This window comes from Notamacropus eugenii, chromosome 5 (genome assembly GCF_028372415.1).
Source record: "Notamacropus eugenii isolate mMacEug1 chromosome 5, mMacEug1.pri_v2, whole genome shotgun sequence".
In the NCBI taxonomy this organism is placed as follows: Eukaryota; Metazoa; Chordata; class Mammalia; order Diprotodontia; family Macropodidae; genus Notamacropus; species Notamacropus eugenii.
Genome location: NC_092876.1, coordinates 243412780 through 243433920, shown reverse-complemented (window position 1 = coordinate 243433920; position 21141 = coordinate 243412780). Strand labels below are relative to the sequence as shown.

The following is a 21141-nucleotide window of genomic DNA, read 5'->3' as shown; positions in this document are numbered from 1 at the left end:
ATTAGGATGAAAATTTTTTGTGTGTAATTTTTTAATGGCATTTTATTTTTCCTTTTCAGTTCTTGATTCAGATCATTGTCCATTTGTGGTGTCAGTCTAAGATGCATGCATAGCACGCTGTAGGTTGTGGATACCATTGTCTGAACAAAGGCATTCTTTATCTATTTCTTTTTTCCTACGTGGGCACCACTGAGATCTTCTGAGTGATTATGAATTTCACTTAGGAGCCTCCAAAATGCTCTGGAGCTTTCTTAGTACATAGCCATGCATAAACAGACATCTGGAGGACTTTTATTGTCTATAGGTCATTCTCTAATTTGGTCTCTGTACTGGATCTCTTTAACAAAACCTTTGATATTTAATGATTAGAGAGTCATCTAGACCACACTTTATGTGCTATCACACAATTTAGCAAAAGATATAAAAAATACAAAATCCCATTCTACTTACTCTCTATAAAAAGGTATTTGACTTGGTAGAACAAAATACTGTATTAAAGGCTCTTCTCCAGTAAGATATCTCTTATACATGTTGGGATTATACAAGATTCTTTGAAAGATAAAATAACAGAAATAACTTTATTATTATGAACAACTGGAGGGTACCAGAAAAAATGATCTCTTGATTTGCTGTAGTAATTTTGTAAATTCATAAATGCAGGGACTAAGTCTTCCAGGTTTGTTTTGTTTTGTTTTGTTTTTTAGACACACAGGTACCAAGTAAATGCTTTTAGCTGTAGGGAATGAATTGACAAACCTAAATTATGTACCTGATAATATCACTCCTCTACTTAAGGGGAAGAGGAGGAAAAAAAATAAACTTAACACTAAAATTGACCAACACATCCCCCAAATCTGAACATTCTAAACCACCCCCTACAAGGGAACGAGAGGCCATGTTTAAACTTATCTTTTCTTTGGGGCCAAGATTGTTCTTCATACTTTCACAGTATTTGGTTTCAGTTGGTTCATGGTGGTGGTTTTTCCAATGATGTTGATGTAGTTTTTGTGTATATTTTCCTGGCTCTGTTTACTTCATTCTGCATCACTTCATTTAAGTCTTTATTGCTTTTCTGTATTTATCACATATATCATTTCTTAAAGGACAGTAATGAATTACATTCATGCACAGTTTGTTTCATCATTCCTCAAAAGATAATGATGGACATCAATTTTCTTTATCCTCCTGCCCAGGATAAAAGTTTCTACCAGGAAAAGTGATGCTATAAATTTGGTGTATACGAAGACTTTTTTTGGGGAGGGGGAGTCAGTTCACTTCCCTTGGAGTATATATTCTTTATTTGCATAATTCCAACTTGTTTTCCAGAATAGTTATACCCATTCCAACTCTACCACCTACGTATTTGTGTGCCTTTCTTTCCATAACTGTCTCATTACTGATTATTCTTATTAGTTCAGTGAATAAGTAATAATCTCACGTAGTATTTGCTAATACATTTTTACTTGCTGTATTTTTACGTTATTTTATATAATTACTTGCTGTATTTGGCAAATTGGTCAGAGATCTGTGGTACATTGTTGCTACTCAGATGAACTAGAAAGTTTTGACCCAGTCATATACATGCATATAGTTTTATCATTACTTGCTGGTTCTGAAACATGTTTAAGACTACTATATGATGACAGGCCAGCCCTCTATTCTCCCTTTCCTTTGAAGATAAATGCAATGTGTGATGGAGAACATTTTGACAAAATATTAAAATTCTATTGAACCCCACTCACCCTCAAAATTGTTCTCTCTCCTTATCTTGGACATTTTTTTCTATCCTTCCTAAGGCTTGAATCTGTCAATATTATCCTCCTCAATAATAACTAGCATTTGCATCAGCCTTTAGGGTATGCAGAGTACTTTAAGTAAGTTAACTTACTTGTTTGTTATCACAAGCCCATTTCACTGATGATGAAAGGGAGGCACAAAAGATGAACCGATTTGTCTGAAGTCACTTTTTGCATGTCAGAGGCAGAATTTGAATTCAGGTCTTCCCAATGCCATGTCTAGTGCTCTATGCACACTGTACCTCCTAGCTCCTTGCCGCCAAGATAAATACAGACTCTTCATCTTGACCCTTAAAGCCCTCCTCAATCTGGCTTCAAATTGCCTTACAAATTTATGTTAATGTTACTCGCCTCATGTACTATACCGCCAAATTTCTCTACAGCTAGTGTTTCCTCCCCCATCTTCATGTTTTAGAAAGGCAGTTATCTGCGCCTGAAATGTACTATTAGCCTCACCATGTCTTAGAATCTTTGGCTTCCTTCAGAAATGTTCACTGCAGGTGTTTTCTCCAAAGCCTTTCCTAATCCCTTGCTGCTTATTATTTTTGTGACACTCTTGCTTCAATTTCCTCATCTGCAAAATGACTGAGTTGGATTAGATGGCCTTTCAAGGTCCCTTTATGGTCAGAATCCGTGATGATTCCAACCCACCCCTAGCCTCCAGGGCCCTTTCCTGATTCTGGTACCTTGAATTTATTTAACTGAGTACAGGTTGTCTCTCCCAGTAGTGTGTTTAGCCTTTGTAGGTAGGGACTGTTTTGTTATTATGATGATTTAGCACTGTTTTGTATGAAATCGGCTGCTTCTTGTACCTGCTTCAAGAAGCTTTTCCTGGTCCCCTTAAACCTAGTGCCTTTCTGACCAGCTCCAATTTATCCTCTATATATCTTGTTTGCACATAGTTGTTTGCATGTTGTCTCCATTAGATTGTGAGCTTCTTTAGGGTAGGGATTGGACAATCTTTCTTTGTATCTCCGTTGCTTAGCACAGTGCTTGACACATACTAGATATTGCATAAATTACTTTTTGACTTGAATTCTGTTGAGCACTTAAAATTATCTGTTCATATAGTTGAACTAAATTCAAGGATTTTGAGCCTCTTAATTGTGAGAATGCTTTATTAGTCTTTCATAAATTTTGTCAAAATTGCCTTAGATATTCCTTGTTCTACATCAAGATAAAAATACATTTTGAATATGTGAAAGGTTGCCTTAAAACTCAGACTTTGAGATGTGCACTAGAATTCCAATTAAAGCAGAAGATGTGTTTCTGAAAATCAGGGTTTAGACCTCATTGGAATTGGTGGCAGAAAGTATTATCCTCTGACACTGATATATGTTATAGTAGTACTGTAGTTTTAAAAATAATTTCAGATGATTCTTTAAAAAATAATTTTCAGATGATTCTTTTTTTTTTTTTTTTTTAGCATTTATCCACATTTTATTTTGGGCAAAGTACATCCATTCCTGTAACGCAGGAAAAACTGAAGTTATTTAGCCTTTAAAAGTCATCATGTACAACTAACTAGTTTGAAGAGAAGAATAATTAAGATTCAGAAGCAGCATTTGTTCCTCTGTCTGGTTGGAACCCCAATCAACAAAAAGTCCTTCCCAGGTGAAGTTCATCACTTCTAAACTCAGTACCACACTGCTAATCCAAACCCTGACTGAACCACCTCCCTCAGCCTCCTCTCCCCTCTAACTGGAGCTCTCTCCCAACCCCCCCCCCCCTTTTTTTTTTAAATTAAATTTATTTATTTAACTTTTAACATTCATTTTCACAAAATTTTGGGTTACAGATTTTCTCCCCTTTTATCCCCTCCCCCCCCCAAACACCAAGCATTCTAATTGCCCCTATGACCAATCTGCTCTCTCTTCTATCATCCCTCTCTGCCCTTGTCTCCATCTTCTCTTTTGTCCTGTAGGGCCAGATAGCTTTCTATACCCCTTTACCTGTATTTCTTATTTCCTAGTGGCAAGAACATTACTCGACAGTTGATCCTAACACTTTTGAGTTCCACCTTCTTTACCTCCCTCCCTCTCCACCCCTTCCCTTTGGAAGGCAAGCAATTCAATATAGGCCAAATCTGTGTAGTTTTGCAAATGACTTCCATAATAGTTGTGTTGTATAGGACTAACTATATTTCCCTCCATCCTATCCTGTCCTCCATTACTTCTATTCTCTTTTGATCCTATCCCTCCCCATGAGTGTCGACCTCGAATTGCACTCTCCTCCCCATGCCCTCCCTTCTATCGTCCCCCCACCCTGCTTGTCCCCTTATCCCCCACTTTCCTGTATTGTGAGATAGGTTTTCCTACCAAAATGAGTGTGCATTTTATTCTTTCCTTTAGTGGAATGTGATGAGAGTAGACTTCATGTTTTTCTCTCACCTCCCCTCTTTATCCCTCCACTAATGAGTCTTTTGCTTGCCTCTTTTATGAGAGATAATTTGCCCCATTCAGTTTCTCCCTTTCTCCTCCCAATATATTTCTCTCTCACTGCTTGATTTCATTTTTTTTTTTTAAGATATGATCCCATCCTCTTCAATTCACTCTGTGCACTCTGTCTCTATGTATGTGTGCGTGTGTGCATGTGTGTGTGTGTAATCCCACCCAGTACCCAGATACTGAAATGTTTCAAGAGTTACAAATACTGTCTTTCCATGTAGGAATGTAAACAGTTCAGCTTTAGTAAGTCCCTTATGACTTCTCTTTGCTGTTCACCTTTTCATGCTTCTCTTCATTCTTGTGTTTGAAAGTCAATTTTTCTTTTCAGCTCTGGTCTTTTCATCAAGAATACTTGAAAATCCTCTATTTCATTGAAAGACCAATTTTTCCCCTGAAGTATTATACTCAGTTTTGCTGGGTAGGTGATTCTTGGTTTTAGTCCTAGTTCCTTTGACTTCTGGAATATCCTATTCCATGCCCTTCGATCCCTTAATGTAGAAGCTGCTAGATCTTGTGTTATCCTGATTGTATTTCCACAATACTTGAATTGTTTCTTTCTAGCTGCTTGCAATATTTTCTCCTTGACCAGGGAACTCTGGAATTTGGCCACAATGTTCCTAGGAGTTTCTCTTTTTGGATCTCTTTCAGGCGGTGTTCTGTGGATTCCTTGAATATTTATTTTGCCCTCTGGTTCTAGAATCTCAGGGCAGTTTTCCTTGATAATTTCATGAAGGATGATGTCTAGGCTCTTTTTTTGATCATGGCTTTCAGGTAGTCCCATAATTTTTAAATTGTCTCTCCTGGATCTATTTTCCAGGTCTGTTGTTTTTCCAATGAGATATTTCACATTATCTTCCATTTTTCTATTCTTCTCTCTTTGTTCTGTGATTTCTTGGTTTTGCATAAAGTCATTAGCCTCCATCTGTTCCATTCTAATTTTGAAAGAACTATTTTCTTCAGTGAGCTTTTGAATCTCCTTTTCCATTTGGCTAATTCTGCTTTTGAAAGCATTCTTCTCCTCATTGGCTTTTTGAACGTCTTTTGCCAATTGAGTTAGGCTAGTTTTCAAGGTGTTAATTTCTTCAACATTTTTTTGGGTCTCCTTTAGCAGGAAGCTGATCTGCTGTTCATGCTTTGACTTCATGTCTCTCATTTCTCTTCCCAGCTTTTCCTCTACCTCTCTAACTTGATTTTCAAAATTCTTTTTGAGCTCTTCCATGGCCTGAGCCCATTGGGTGGGCTGGGACACAGAAGCCTTGATTTCTGTGTCTTTGCCTGATGGTAAGCATTGTTCTTCCTCATCAGAAAGGAAGGGAGGAAATGCCTGTTCACCAAGAAAGTAACCTTTTATAGTCTTATTTCTTTTCCCTTTTCTGGGCATTTTCCCAGCCAGTGACTTGACCTCTGAATATTCTCCTCACACCCACCTCACCTCCTGATCCTCCCAGCCAACGTTTGGGGTCTGAGATTCAAATGCTGCTTCCAGCCTTAGGGCTTTTGGCGGGGGCAGGGCTGCTATTCAGTGTGAGATTAAGTTCAGGTGGTCAGGTTGGGGCAGGGCTGCCTCTCAGGCTCAGTTCCCTCAGGGGGTTTATGCACAGACCTTCCACAATGGATCCAGGCTCCTGCCCCCTTGGGGAGCCCCTGTCTGCAGCCGCCTCTCAGCTTCTACCTCCCGGGGGGGCCTGAATTATGGGGGCACCCCACTCCCCTCTCGACCTGCCAAAGAAACTCTCTCACCGACCCCCGTCACCTGTGGGTGGAGGGACTTGTGCGGCCGCTGGAGATCCCGTCCCTGAAGCCTGCTCGGATCTGTATCTTTTGGTGCCGCAGCCGCGGGCAGGTCTGGGCTGGGCTCCACGTCTGCAGCGCGACGGACCTTTTGCGAGAGGTTTGCAGGTCCCTCTGTGGGTGGAGGGACCCGCGTGGCCGCTGGAGATCCCGTCTCCGTAGCCCGCTCGGATCTTTTCCTCACGGTGTCGCGGCCGCTGCAGGGCTGCCCTCAGCTCCCAGTCCCGGCGCCCAGTCCGCAGCGCGAAGGACCTCCCGCGAGAGGTTTGCAGGTCTCTCCAGAACAGAAATCTCCCTTGCTCCAGTGTTCCGTGGCCTCTGGGTGCAGAATTCACCGTGAGTTGTTCCCCTCTAGCCGTTCTGTGGGTTGTGGGTTCGGAGCTATGTGTATGTGCGTCTTTCTACTCCGCCATCTTGGCTCTGCCTCAGATGATTCTTTAAAAATTACTTTCTAATTATATTTTTTTTCTTTTGGATTATCAAAAAAATTAGTTTGTTAATATATTGAGATTATTTTTTCATTGTCAACTTTGAATGTGTGGAACATTTCATTTATCTTGGTTGGAAAACTTCTGGAACAAGGTGATAATTTTAATATTAGAATTATAATGTGAAAAATAATGCATTTTGTCCTAGAATTTTAAAGACTGCATTAGAGGATCATTTAGCCTGTGGAATCTCAAATGATAGTTTTTTTTCACTCTTGCCAATTTTATATTTTTACTTTATTTTTATTCTTGACATTCTTTTTTTAAAATTTCAAATTCCAAGTTCTCCGTCTTCCTACCACCCCTCCCCACCCTTTGAGAAGGTAGGTAATATGATCTCAGTTGTACATATTAAGTCATGCAATATTTCTGTATTAATCCATGTTGCCACATTTGGGGTGGAGAGGGGGCAAGAAAACTAAAGAAAATGAAAACAGTATGCTTCAATTTGTACTCCAGAGTTTATCAGTTCTCTTTGGAGGTGGATAGCATTTTTTTCATCATGGGGAATTTGGAACTGTTTGGGATCTTTGTCTTGATCAGAATAGCTAAGTCTTTCACAGTTGATCATCCTTACAATATTGCTGTTTTATATACAATGTTCTCCTAATCTGCTCACTTCACTTTGCATTTGTGGGAGGTCATATAAGTCTTCTCAGGTTTTTCTGAAACCATCCTGCTAGTCATTTCTTAGAGTACAATAGTATTCCATCACAATCATATATCACAGTTTGTTCAGACGTTCCCCAATTAATGGGCATCCCCTTGATTTCCATTTCTTTGCCACCATTAAAAAAGTGCTGCTATAATATTTTTGTATGTATAAAAAAGCCTTTTTCCTTTTCTTTGATCTCTTTGGGATACAGACCTACCAGTAGTATTGCTGGGTCAAAAGGTACACACAACTTGATAGCCTTTTGGGTTTAGTTCCAAATTGTTTTCCAAAATGGTTGGACTAGTTTACAACTCCACCAACAATACATTAGTGTTCCTTTTTCCACATCCCCTCCAGCATTTGTCATTTTCCTTTTCTGTTACGATAAATGTGAGGTGAGACCTTAGAGTTGTTTTAATTGGAATTTCTCTAATCAGCAGCCATTTAGAGCATTTTTTTATGGGACTATTGATAGCTTTGATCTCTTCCAAAAACTGCCCATTCACATCCTTTTGACCATTTTTATACGTTGGGGAATGACCCTTATTTTTATAAATTTGGCTCAGTTCTTTATATATTAAGTGATAATTTTTGTCTAAGATTATCTTTGTACAATATTTATTGGATTTAAAGCTAATAATGTTAATTTATTGCCTTAATTTTGCTTCCTTTTTCTCATAAATTTGCTTTATTCACATTGTTGCTATATTAAACATTTTTAAAAAATAATTTAATGAAAAAAAATAATTTAATGGTATAAAACGGACCACTTTTGAGCAGTTTGTAATCTGTCCAAATTAGTCACACTCTTAAGATGGTCTTTTTTCTTTATACCAGTCCATAAATGGGGAAAAATATTTTCAAAACTGGAGGTGATTGAGCCTTTTAAAAAGTTGTCTTTATCTCTTATAGGCCATACATGTACCTGTAAATAAGTGCTACTTATATTTGTATATGGTATTTAAGTACTATTCCAATCTTAAAAGAAATTTAAAGTGGTTAAAAGTTGTTTGACCTATCAAAACGAGCAGGTGCCAGGAAGAAATTGCATATAATCTTTCTTTTCCCTTTTTGTTTTCATGGAAACTTTACCATGTTGCAACTGTAACTTTATTTCCTAACAAATACATGCTTATGTCTTCAATGATAGTGATCATATTTTCCCATCAAGTCCTTTAAAAATTTTTCTTGTGCTTACCTGACAAGACTTTCTAAATAAACTTATGTGCTGGAATGCTCTAATAAAAGCTTGACTAATAATTCCACTGGAGGGATTACTATGTGAATCGTAAAATGTTCGACATACAGAAGAATTTTAGCTGTTACTGGGGCAACTAGGCAGCTTAGAATGAGGGGCAAGGAGTCAGGAAGGCTGGAGTTCAAATCTGGCGTTAGACACTTGTTGGTAGCTGTAGTGACCTTAGACAAGTCACTTAACCTTTTTGCCTCAGTTTCCTCATTTGTAAAATGGAGATAATAAAAGCACCTATTTTTTAGGTTCATGTGAGCATCAAATGAGATAATAATTGTAAAACGCTTCTTACAGTACCAGGCAGGTAGTAAAACTTATATAAATTTTAGTCATAATTATTGTCTAGCAACTTGACCTCCCTAGGCAATTTTATCATAGTGATAGTCCTTGATATTAATATTCTGATTGTCATCTGGGACCTTGTTGTTGATCCTGTCTTTCTGTTTGAGGTTCCGTAGGGCCCAGGTGTGATGCCTATAGTAGGTTTAATTTCCACAAACATCTAGAACAAAGGTTCATAACTTCTTAATGTCGTGGGCCTTTTTGACACTATGGTGAAACCTATGAACCTCTTCTCACAGTTTTTTAAATGTGTGAAATAAAATGGAACTACAAATAAAATCAGTTATGTTGAAATACAATAATATATATGTATGTGTGTGTGTGTGTATACACACACATACACGTATTTAATTTTTTTAAACAGATTTATGGACTCCAGGTTAAGGATTCTTGATCTAAATGTAGCTCTTCAGGGCTTGCTATTATCTAAAGTTTGTCAGTCATAAGAAAAAGAGTAAGAAAAATGTTTCAAAGAGCACCTGAAACTTAGTTTCAAACAATGTGGTATAGCTCTGAACAACTGGGAAGTAGCTGCTGCCGATAGACAAGTTTTGATGTTGGTTAAGGATAGAAGCCTCTTTTCGAATTAAAGCCTGCTATAGCAATTGATCAGAGAATCAGTCTTTTATGGAAATTTCTGCAAAGCTGGTCACTTTAACTTAATAGCAGTACAAGGATAACATTCATTGTCAGTGTTGATACCAGACCCTTGACACTCACTAGTTGTGTGACCTTGGACAAGTCACTTAACCCCAATTGTCTCATCCTGGGTCATCTCCAGTCATCCTGATGAATATCTGGTCACTGGATTCAGATGGCTCTGGAGGAGAAGTGAGGCTGGTGACCTGCACAGCCCTCCATCACTCAAAACAAAGTCAAGTGCAAGTCATGTCATTATTTCTCTGATGGCATGGTCTTCTTCAGCAGCAAAGGATGAACACATACCTGATGTCCTGGCATTATAAAGGACAATAATGTAGATCCCTTACTTAAAAATCAAGGGAGTTGGACCTGATGAATCCTGAGCACCTTCTTTCCGCCTCTAAATCTGTGATTCTGAAATGTGAAAGTGTAAAGTTAATTATGTTAATGAGAGTTAAAAATCTTCCCCACCCAGTAATGGGCCTTTGCTTTAAGGGAAGCTTGATTGGGGAGATTTGTTTTGTAGGAAGGCCTACACCTTTTGTTCATTTCTAATGAGACACTGATTCTCAAAGATTGTGATGCCCTCTGCCTTTGAAAATTGTATATACTCTGAGGTGAGATTTTGTTTTGGGACTTACTCATTGGAAGTGTTTTGTTTGGCCAGATGAGACTCTGAGTAGCCACTAAGGGGCCTCCCCTTCCCCCTTCGAAAACCCAGATGTTGGTGCTTCTCTCTTTGGTAACTATGTATTGCTCGTGATCAGACAGTTGGAAGCCCCGTCTGTTGGTCTTTGTTTCTCTGTTTGTATTTTCTCTGAAGTTCAGGGTGCTGACTTTTTCCCCTGAACTAAGTGAATGATATATGTGCTTGTTTGAAGCAGATTATTGACCCTTCAAAAGTTGCCTTTCCTTTTAGAAAAGCAGATCAAAGACCTTGTTCAGCAGGCTCTCCTGTGTATGTCAGGGTCCTTGCTGTTACACAAAGGAATCTTAAAAATAATATAATCTTCTCTTATTTCTGTTCAAATATCAGGCTGACAGTTAAAATAATAATATTTAACAAGTTTCTTCTCTTCTAAATTAGGCCCACTTACTACAATTGAAAATGAAGAAAACACTCTCCTACCCATTTTATTTCCTTCATTTGGAAACAAACACCTCCAAATGTTAAATAAGTATGGTAACCTAAGTTTCTGGATGTAATTTCTTTGTGATGTTTAGTTAAACATTTTTACGGCATATTATCTGTAGCTTTCGCTAGAAATGTTCAAAAATTTGTAAATTTCATTTTAATGGATAGATTGTGAGATATTTTATTATTTTGCTTTGATAACTGAGTTTCAAAGAATCTAAACTTATTTCTTTCATAAGCATATATTCCAAGCTATGTTTTATTGAAGATCATAGGAGCATAGGGTAATAATCACGATAGCTAACACATAGAATTTTGAGGTTCGCATAGCCCTCTTTACATATATTTTGCATTTGATGCTCAGAGCACTTGTGAGATAGTTCCCATTATTCCCATTATTATTTCCATTTTAGTCAGTCAGTAAACATTTATTAAGTGCCTACTATGTGCCAGGCACTATGCTGATAAGTGCTAGAGTTAGAAAGAAAGGTAAGTCCCTGCTCTCAAGGAGTACACAGTCTAACAGGAGAGAAAGCACAAAAACAGCTATAATACAAACAAATTATATACAGGATAAATTGGAAATAATCAACAGAGGGAAGACACTAAAATAGCAGGAGAATCTTCTTGTCAGAGGTGGAATTTTAGCTGGGAAGGAAACCAGAGAAGCTGGGAAATAGAGAAGAGGGAGAACATACTAGACTTGAGGGACAGCCAGGGAAAATGCCCTGAATTGGGAGATGGAGAAGTGCACATGACTTAGAATCTATGCATATTAGAGAAATAAGTTTAGATTCTTTGAAACTCAGTTACCAAAGCTAAGCGATAAACTGTCTCAAAACCTATCCATGAAAGTGAAGTTTACAAATTTTTTTTTGTAGAAACAAACACTTCTAGCAATAGCTACAGATAACATGCCATAAGGTATACTCATCAGATATTCAAACACAAAAGAATTTTATATTTGATCCCGGAAGTGAAACTGAGACTGAGAGAAATTAAGTGACTCTCCCAGGGTCACATAGTAAATATCAGGCAGGATTTTAAGGTCCTACCATTTAACCCTTCCACCCTCCCATTTTACAGATGAAGAAATAGAAACTCTGTGAAATCAAATGCCTGCCCAGATCTCAGAGGAAGGGAGTAGGAGAGTCATTTGGTTCATTTGATTTTAGTCCTGTATTCCTTCATCTGAACCACAATGCTAGCATTTACTTTTATATTCATCACAGTTAAATGGGGTACACTTATTTCAGTAAGCCATCATTATTCTAAATAAAAATGGAGCATTTTGGGTATTTTGTCCTTTTTTTTTTTAATGGAGTTTTTATCAAACAGTTGAGTCCTCAGCTGACTTTCAAGTGATAAGGTTTGTAGTGATATTACAACTCTTATATCAGTGTGAGTTTCAGTAAGAAATTTAAAAAGGTAAAGTTAGCTTGCAAATTTTTTTCTAAATCATCAGATGAAAAAATTTTAGTGTTAAAGTAAGTCCTTATTGTTCATCTTCTTTAGAAGATCATCTTCTTTAGACTTTGAGCAATTAGACCTACTGTCTCCCCAGAATTCTTTCTGCCCACTGCTGCCCCTTGCTTGATGACTCTTGCAGGCATCATTTTGCCCCTGTAACTTCTGCCTCACTTCTCACCATTTTTTTTTTCTCATGGTCCTCTGGAAGAACAAAAAATGAAAACTTAGCATCCTTTCTATTATTTTTATCTGTCATTTAACATTTAGTCATCTATTATGGATATGAAACTCCACGGAGAATTTCTTTTGTTTATAAATTTATAAAATTTCATTTTATTGTATAATTGGACCTGTTAGGTTATTTTTTGTATTAATTGTCTTGTGACAAAATGCCAAGTCTCTACTGTGTTTTATTTAATTAATACATCATGTGCTATTTAAAACACATTTTCCCTACTGTTGACAAAAGTGGGCTTTTGATTTTTTTGTATTTTCTAGGTGAAATTTCACCAATCAGGAGGGGAATAACTGACTACTAAGGAATTCATACTACTGAATTCTTTATGCCAATTTGGAGCAGTTAGTGCACTTCTACAGACTATTACAGACAGAAGTAAACAACAGAAAATGAAAAGTAGCGTGACCCATATTAAAGTAAGTATTTTTAGGTTTCTATTAGGCAAGTTAAAGGGAAAGCACCCTTTACAAATGGGATTGGATGAACTAAGCATTTATCAGTACCATCAACAATTAGGAAAAGAATTGACTTTTGGAATATTTATTGTGGGAAAACACGAAATTAATCTTTTATCTTAGAGAAACCCTAATGATATTTGAAGACTTGGTAAAAATGTATGGCTATCTCTCTCTCTCTCTCTCTCTCTCTCTCTCTCTCTCTCTCTCTCTCTCTCTCTCTCTCTGTCTCTGATGAATTCTCTTAGTGTCTCTACTTTGCAAGAGGCAGATGGCTCCCCAGCAGTCCAGGTTTTTATCCCCTTTGTTGCTATTGTTTTATGTGGACAAGTCACCTGGCCTCCTTGGACTTCACTTTCCTCATGATAAAATGAGGGAGCTGGACTAGATGGACCTTTATGGGAAGTTCTCCCAATTTATGTTTTCACAAATCTTGGCTTCTGCTTACTGCTCCAAGAAGTTTAAGAGGCACAAAAAGATAAAAAAAGTGCCCATTTGACAAAAGTACCCATTTGACACCTTCTATCTGATGAAATCAAAATCTAAGAAGTCTTGAAAAAGATCTTGAGAGGAAATTGGGCAGTTGTCTGAAGCAAATACTCATTCGTTCACAAGTATCTATAGATGCAATGTACATATTATGTCTCAGTGAGTTTGGGAGATACTGTGAAAAATTATTCATGTTCATTCAACTAACTGCCCTTACCAGTTCTCATGGCTAAAAGTAATTGTTCCTCCCTTAAACTTTTCAAGGGTGCTTTGTTTGGATCTCATATTTGTCTCATCATGCCTTTCTTACCCATTTGTGGGCAAAATATCCCTCCATTAAATTGTGAGCTTCCTGGTGGCAGAGATGGTGTCATTTTTTTTTTTCATCTTTGTCTCTCTGAGCCTTGCACAGGCCCTGTCAATTAGTGGGGTCTTAATAAATGCTCGTTGATTGATCGAGGCTGGGCTCTCTGTCTTATTTTTCTTTCTGTGTCTCTAATATGCCTAGTAAGTTCCATGAGGAAAAGGAAAGGACTACATTGGTTTTGTCCTTGTTTTCTCATTGCCTTTCACTTATTAGGTATTCAGTAAATACTTGTCAAACCAAATTGAATTTGTACAAGTATTAGTAAATCAATTTACTGCTGGCATAAAGCATTCTTTTGTACCCCATTATCTTGGTCATTAATGTGACTTAACCAGTCTTATTAGAACTATATTAGATCTTATTGAATCTTTTAAAAGTCTGTATCATATGATGTTCGGTTGTGTAGTTGTACTTTGCTTTACAGACAAGTATAGCCTAAAGTGTTAGGCTGACTGAATGTGACTATTTAACAATCTTTTTATGTATTAACCTTGGCTTTTAAACTGTATTAAAATTTGAAGTGCAGTGACAATTAAAATACATAGTTATACATCTTAAGTTGCAGATTTTGTCTAAATAGATATATGTACAGTGATTGGTTACATATATATGTACCTATATGTTTACTATGCAAAAGTATGGTTATATAATATGCTTATATTCTTTAATGCTGTGACTAAGACTATATCAGTAAGTGTATTGATTTGTTCCTGTTACTCACCAGAAAATATAAAATTAGAAAAGGTGATATTATGTATTTAACCCTAATCAATAAAAAATGTTTTCCAAGTGCATTTATATACCATAAAATAAGTTATACATGTAGATAAGTGCAGAAGCCAGGAGTATAGTAAACCTTTTTTCCTCCAGGTACATGATTGAGGAGTTTGACTAACGAGTATGTGGTACTTGAACATTTAGTTAACACAGGGTTTTTACATTTTCTTTCTATTTTACAGAAAATAAATTTCTTACTTCTATCAGAATTTTAATCCTGGTTCAAAAAGCTATAATGTCTGCATTAAAATTGTAAATCTAATAAACCAAAAAAGACATTTATATGTAGTTTGGTGTTTGCAAATGTTCTCAGAATGATCCCTCATTGGGAAGTTGCTAAGACAGTCAGTGTACCTCATTTTTCTTGATGTTTTATGAGGAAAATTGCAAAAGTGGATAGGCTAGATTCTAAAGCTATGAATGTATTTGATGTTATATAATTGTGAACCATTTTGTTGGCACAGTACTACTTGCCTGTTTTGTTAGGTGATCCTTGTAGTTTTCCAGCTAGCAACATTTAAATATAGCTGATTCTGTTTCTGCTTATCCATGTTCACACAGCTGTACATATATAGTTTCTGTTTTCAGATTTAAAAGCTGTCCCAGATTTGTTCTGCCCCATAATTTTTCTAGCCTTTTAATGTTTACTTTGGGTTTTAGTGAGTTGGGATTACTTTTCAGTGAGAGAACAACACTCAGAGATGTTATATTGAATGGATAGCAGACTTCAGCAAAAGTGGCTCTTGAACTTGGTAGGTTTCAGCTTTGAATGTCTTCGTTTTGGTGCAGACTTTGAGCACAGAAACCTCATGTTGTAAGTAACATGAGAGAATACTTGCATAAGTTAAAAATGTCATGTAAGTGACCAGAATGTTTCTAAAGTATTCATTCCCTTTTTACCCAAACATATTTCATTGCTTAAGATTTATTTTAACAAACATTCTCCTAAACAGTTAAATAAAAATAATTTCTAGGTCACATTTATTCAGTACTATTTGGCTACATGTGTTTCTTGAAACAATTCTTATATGTTTTGCTTTTGTTTTTCCTTTTTCTCCTTAAAGCATAATTCTGGTCATGAAAGAAGAGAGCTTTCTCAGAGGAGTTCGTCTCCAGAAGATAGGTATAAATTTTATGTTCCAAATGCAGTTAAAATCTATGATCCAGAAATTTTAGAAATAGACTCCAGTTTCACAGTATGTTATCTGCAGATCCCATGGTCTCTGACCAACTAAGATGTGAAACTGCCATCCAAAAAGTCCTCAGGTATTTCTACAACTAAATCCCTGTAAAGGGACTCTTAAGATGAACTTGCCTTATTAACTGACTGTCCCTCATGCCTGGAATGCTCTCAATCCTGTGCTCCAATTACTGACCTCCCTGACTTCCTCTAAGTCCCAACTAAAATTCTACCTTCTACATGAAGCCACTCCAGTCCCTCTTAATTCCAGTGCCTTCTGTCTGTTAATTATTTCCTATTTATCCTATATAATGCTTGCTTTGTATATATTAGTTTGTAATAGATTGTGATCTCCTTGAGGACAGGGACTGTTTTTTGCCTCTTTTTTTGTATGTCTGGCACTAAACATAGTGCCTGGTACATAGTAGGTGCTTAATAAATGTCTTTTGATTTCATATGAAATTATGGTTTGTAATTGTTAGGTAAAGGGTAATATTTACATGTCTCAACTAATTTTCATGTGTGTCAACTAAATATTTGAGATTTTTCTCTTTCTAAAGTGCTAGTGAAAAGAAATACATTTTTACAAAATGAGGTGTATAAAAGTTACTCTCTTCTCTGTTGAATAACCTACTGCTGTCATCTTTATAAGATCAGAGCTGACAAGAGTACCTAAGTATTCATCTTTTCTAGAACTGTATGACATGGTTTCTTAATACAATATTTAAATTACTTAAGCTAATAAGTTGGCTAACCACACTGTAATTAGGTCATGATTTTGTTTATGTTGGGTTGGGACAAAGAGAATTAGGGAATGAACCATTTTTTTATTTTTTTGAATTTTTTTTCTTTGAAAGTTGAAAAATTGACCTGGCATCTAAACTTCTGTGCTGGCAAGTAGATACAAAATAAATCGTCAAGGGTTGGTGGAACCTCTTTAGCATAATGCCTTCCCAGATGGAAAAATTGAGGTGTGCATATCCAACCAAAAGCAAATTCAACCAGGACCAAAAACTTGATCATAATTCACTAAGACTTATAAAGACATTGTGTGGCTTTGGGCAAGTGATTTAATCTTACTAGGTCTCAGTTGTCTCATATGTAAAATAAGAAGGTGGCACAGGATGGCTCTTAAGAAGAGGTCCTTTCTAGCACTTGATTTTTTAATTTGTGATCCTGGATATAAGCCAAAAATTTTCAAGGCTTAATGGATAAGCCCTTGCAGATTTAGTTGCCAACATTTATTAGAAACAGTCAGGAAGCATTTATTAAGTACCTACTATGTGCCAGACATTGTGATAAGTGCTGGGGAAACCAAATGAGGCCAAAAACAGTCCCTGGGGAAATAACAAGCAAACAAATATGTACAGACAAGCTAAATGCAGGAGAAATAGGAGATAATTAAAAGAACAGAGGCATTAGAATTAAGAGGGGTTGGGAAAGACTTCCTAGAAAAGATCGAATTTTAGCTGGAACTTGATGCCAGGCAAGCCAGAAGGCAAAAATGAGGAGGGAGAGCATTCCGTGCATGAGGTACAGGTAAGAAGATGCCCAGAGCTGAGAGATGAAATGTCTTGTTCATAGACAACCATGAGACCAATGTCACTAGATCAAAGAAGATGTGGCAGAGAGGAAGATGTGAGAAATTTGAAAAAGTAGGGTGGGAAGGCTAGATTATAAAGGGTTTTGAGTGCCAAAAAGAGGATTTTGTATTTGATCCTGGAAATGACAGGGAGCTACTGGAATAGGGAGGATGATGTGGTCTTTTAGATGTGATCAGAACTGAATTAACTGCTAACTGGTAGGATTCTCAGTAATTAATGTTTAATACCACATAATTTTCTATTTTGTTACTTTTTGCTTTCTTATTGGATTTCTTAGATATGAAGAACAGGAGCGATCCCCCCGAGACAGAGATTACAGCAGGTCAGATCAAGAATATTCAGAACGAGGACATTCTAATGACAGTACCATGGAATTGCGGTTAGTGTTATTTTTAGAAAAAGTTGAAATTAACATTTGAATTTTATCAGAAATCTAGAATTAGCTTTTTTAAGGTTAGATATTATTATGAGAGTAAACTTAATGCATGCAATGTAGCATGAAATAGATTTTTATTAAGCAGCTTTCTTCTTCAACCTGGGAAAGTTAGAACAAAAGAGAGAGGATCCATAAAATCACTGAGGAACAAATTTCCTACCAGTTTTCAAAAAGAGACCTTGAACCCTAGGCTGTCAAACTCTTGAATCCAGATTTACCTGACTCCAAAATCAACTTTCTTCACTGTAACACATTGCCTTCAGAATCCTAATTTCCTTTAAAACTTTACTGCCTATACATCACCTTTTTAGTAAAACTTTTCATTATTCCCCAAGATATTTATGCTTTTTTCTTTTTAAAGTTGGTTCATACTTACTTATTTTTATAACACGTAAACTCCTTGAGACAGGGACTGTTTTGTTTTTGTCTTTTTATGCCTCTAGGAAATGTTTAATAAGTGTTTGTTGAATTAAATTATAACTTAAAGTGATAACCTCATATTTTAGATTGCTTCCAGAAGTGTTTCACAGATTTTTTCAGTGCGTACACATACCTTATACTATATTCATTTTTTTTTTCCAAAATACCTGCTTCATCACATCATTGTCCTGCTAAAAATACTTGACTCAACCTATCACCTACCACTCACAGTCATTCGTTAGCTTACTATATTCTGGAAATAGAAAGACACAAATGAAGCAGTTCTTACCTTCAAGGAGCATACTTTGTGTCTGAGTTAGGAGAGTCATGGGTAGGCTTTTGAGAACATTAGTATCAGTAGCATATGAGTTGAAACCCTCAGGAAACCAGGAGTTGTTACACATGGAAGTGAGGAATGAGTCCATCCTAAACATGGGGGACACTGAGTACAAGCCTAGGCATGAAAGATAATAGTCAAGTACAAAGAATAACAAGTAAGCTTGTCTGACTGTAAGTGGAGTATATGGTGGGGAGTTACATGCAGTGAGCAGGAAAAGGGCTTAAAATATCACATGTAGGAGGTATATAGAGATCTAGTAGAGTTTCCTGAGCAGGGTCATTACGGAGTGAGGAGGATGGATTAGAGCCAGGGAGGAGAGACTGAAGCAGGGAAATCAACTAGGAGGTTTTGTCAGTAGTTTAGACTGGTTTTGAAGAGTTCATAACCCAGTTCTAACCTACTCTTACAAAGTTCTCCCTGGCTAATGTTTTACACAAATCCTTTATTCTATACATACTAATCTTCTTACTCTCTCAAAAACATACCGTGCTGATTCCTTTTTGTTACTGCGATTCTTCTCTTTGTGTTCAAGAATGCCTGTTTTCTTGTATTGCCCAGGCAATCAATATTCACAGCACTGAGGACGGCTATGAGTATGCTGGTGTAGTTCTGAATCACAAAGTATAAAAGACTCTCCATATAGAAGGCAAAAGAAAAACATTTATTCAGACACTAACAAGCCAAATCCGTCATAGTAGCCAAGAAGTCAATACACATTAGCACTGCTGGGGATAAAGGCCTTCACAAGCCTCTCCTGGTGCCTGAGCAAACACTTAAGAGCCTTGCTGTGCCTGCTGGCCTGCATCCTCTCTCATCTGCCCCAGCCACTCTCATTAATTTCCTCCCACTTCTGCTGTACTCTTCTTGTTCTACCCATTCAGCAAGCTCCTCCTACCACATGTGACTTAGGCTTCCAGGTGATTTAAGCAGGTCACATGGGCCTATTAATGAGTGGGGAAGATCTTTCCATTTAAATTACCATTACACCTGTTCAAACTTATAGCCATCTGTACTTGCTTGGTACCTAATCATGTGCAGCAGCACATTATGACATCTCTTATGTTTTTCTTAAACCCTTTTCTTTTTTCTATGGTTCTCTTCTTAACCAGGTTCTGAGTTTCTTGAGAATAGGAGCTATTTTATATTGTTTATTATGCCTTGTCCCATCTAGCAATTTAAATAGTGTTTTGTGTATTGGAATTACTGAATGAATTGAATTTAGATTTTTTCTTTGTGTTATTTTTCTTCATCCACAACAGAGGGAGGGATAGAGAAAAACGCAGGGAAAGAGAGAGAGAAAGAGAATCTGATCGGAGAAGATACAGAAAATCTCCTTCACCAGGCAGAAGGAGTACAGAAAGAGCAACAACTCAGAGCTCGTCTACTCAGGATGAGCCACCAACAAAGAAGAAGAAAGATGATGTGGACCCACTCCTCACTCGCACAGGGGGTGCTTATATTCCTCCAGCAAAACTCAGGATGATGCAAGAACAGATTACAGATAAAAACAGGTACTTCAACAGTACTAGATGTCCAACGTTACTAGATGTTCAGTTAGATAATGACATTCTTAATGAGAAAGGTAAAGAATCTAATACTTTGTACATGGGAGTTGCCCATGTGTATAGACGTCAGATAGGTGCAAAAGGATTTTGGGAAAGAAATGGTGATGGTACTTAGAGAACTTTCCTTTGCTGCTCTTTGCTCCATTAGAAGATTGACATTGACCAATCCCATCACTCCCCTTCTTTTGATAAGGAAGTAACAGACAATTTGAACAATGATTATATGGCTTGTACTTTTTGTAGTTTTATTATCCAGTCATTCTTTGGTATGTATTTAGTTGCTGTATCTGTACCAACTACAAGTGGTTGTGAAGTTTTGGGAAAATAATCTGAATTTTGAAGGCAACCTGTGTAAAGATGAACCTGTGTATTTTGCATTCCAATTAGAATTACAGATTTATTTTTAGTGTTGAAAGGGAAAGTATTCCAACCCAATAGCAATTTGATTTCATAGTAAAACATCACATTGTAGATTTTGTCCCATTTCATCTCTCCCTACAGATGGAAGGGGAAGGAAGGTACAAGTTCAGTCACTGGAATAGAATCATACACATGGCTTACTTACAGATTGAGACAGCTAGATGGACTCAAAGCAGAATTAAAAGGGGCATTAGAGATTATTCATTCCAGGCTTCTGCTTAGCACAGGGGAATTTCCTTTGCAACAGAGCTGATAGACTTTTAGACTGTTAAAGTTGCTGCTTCTTTACTACTGTAAGAACCATTGTTGGACAGCTTTGATTTTTGGAAAGTTCTTTTTTTCCAAGTTGACTAATTAACAGAGGTAAACAGTCAAATATATATGTACAAAAGAACAGTCAAGATCTTAACCAAAACTATCCTTTAACCAGGTAGAATCAAAAGAATTTACAGAGCCAAACAAATAAGAGGTTTTTGTTTATTTTCATCAAGGCTTGTCCAGAATTCTGCCAACTGGAGTCAAGTTTGCTTCCATCTTATTTTTCTTTCATATAATTTCAATCAGTGTATTTACAATTTTTTTCTAATGGTTTCACTCTGTATTACTTTATACATCTCATTATAAGTTTTTTGTTACATTTCACATTTGTAATTTTTATGGCAACATAATATTCCATTATATTAATATAGTATAATTTATTCAGTCATTTCCCAGTTGTTGGGAACATAGGATATTTCCATTTTTTTATATTAGAATAGCTGTGAATACACAGATTTTTTTTTTTATTCTAGCTGCTATCACATGTGTCTCTGCTCTTTTCTTGTTATATCTA

At 36.7% G+C, this 21141-nt stretch overlaps 1 protein-coding gene across 3 annotated transcripts in view; it reads left to right on the top strand.

Moving 5' to 3' along the window:
* Positions 1–21141, top strand: part of CWC22 (CWC22 spliceosome associated protein homolog) — a 72949-nt gene that overhangs the window by 3699 nt on the left and 48109 nt on the right. For all 3 annotated transcript variants that reach the window (XM_072612537.1, XM_072612536.1, XM_072612538.1), the window contains exons 2-5: positions 12517–12672; positions 15409–15467; positions 17406–17507; positions 19584–19835. In XM_072612537.1, the coding sequence (XP_072468638.1) occupies positions 12646–12672; positions 15409–15467; positions 17406–17507; positions 19584–19835 (440 nt within the window). In that variant the 5' untranslated portion in view covers positions 12517–12645. The remainder of the gene's footprint in view (positions 1–12516; positions 12673–15408; positions 15468–17405; positions 17508–19583; positions 19836–21141) is intronic.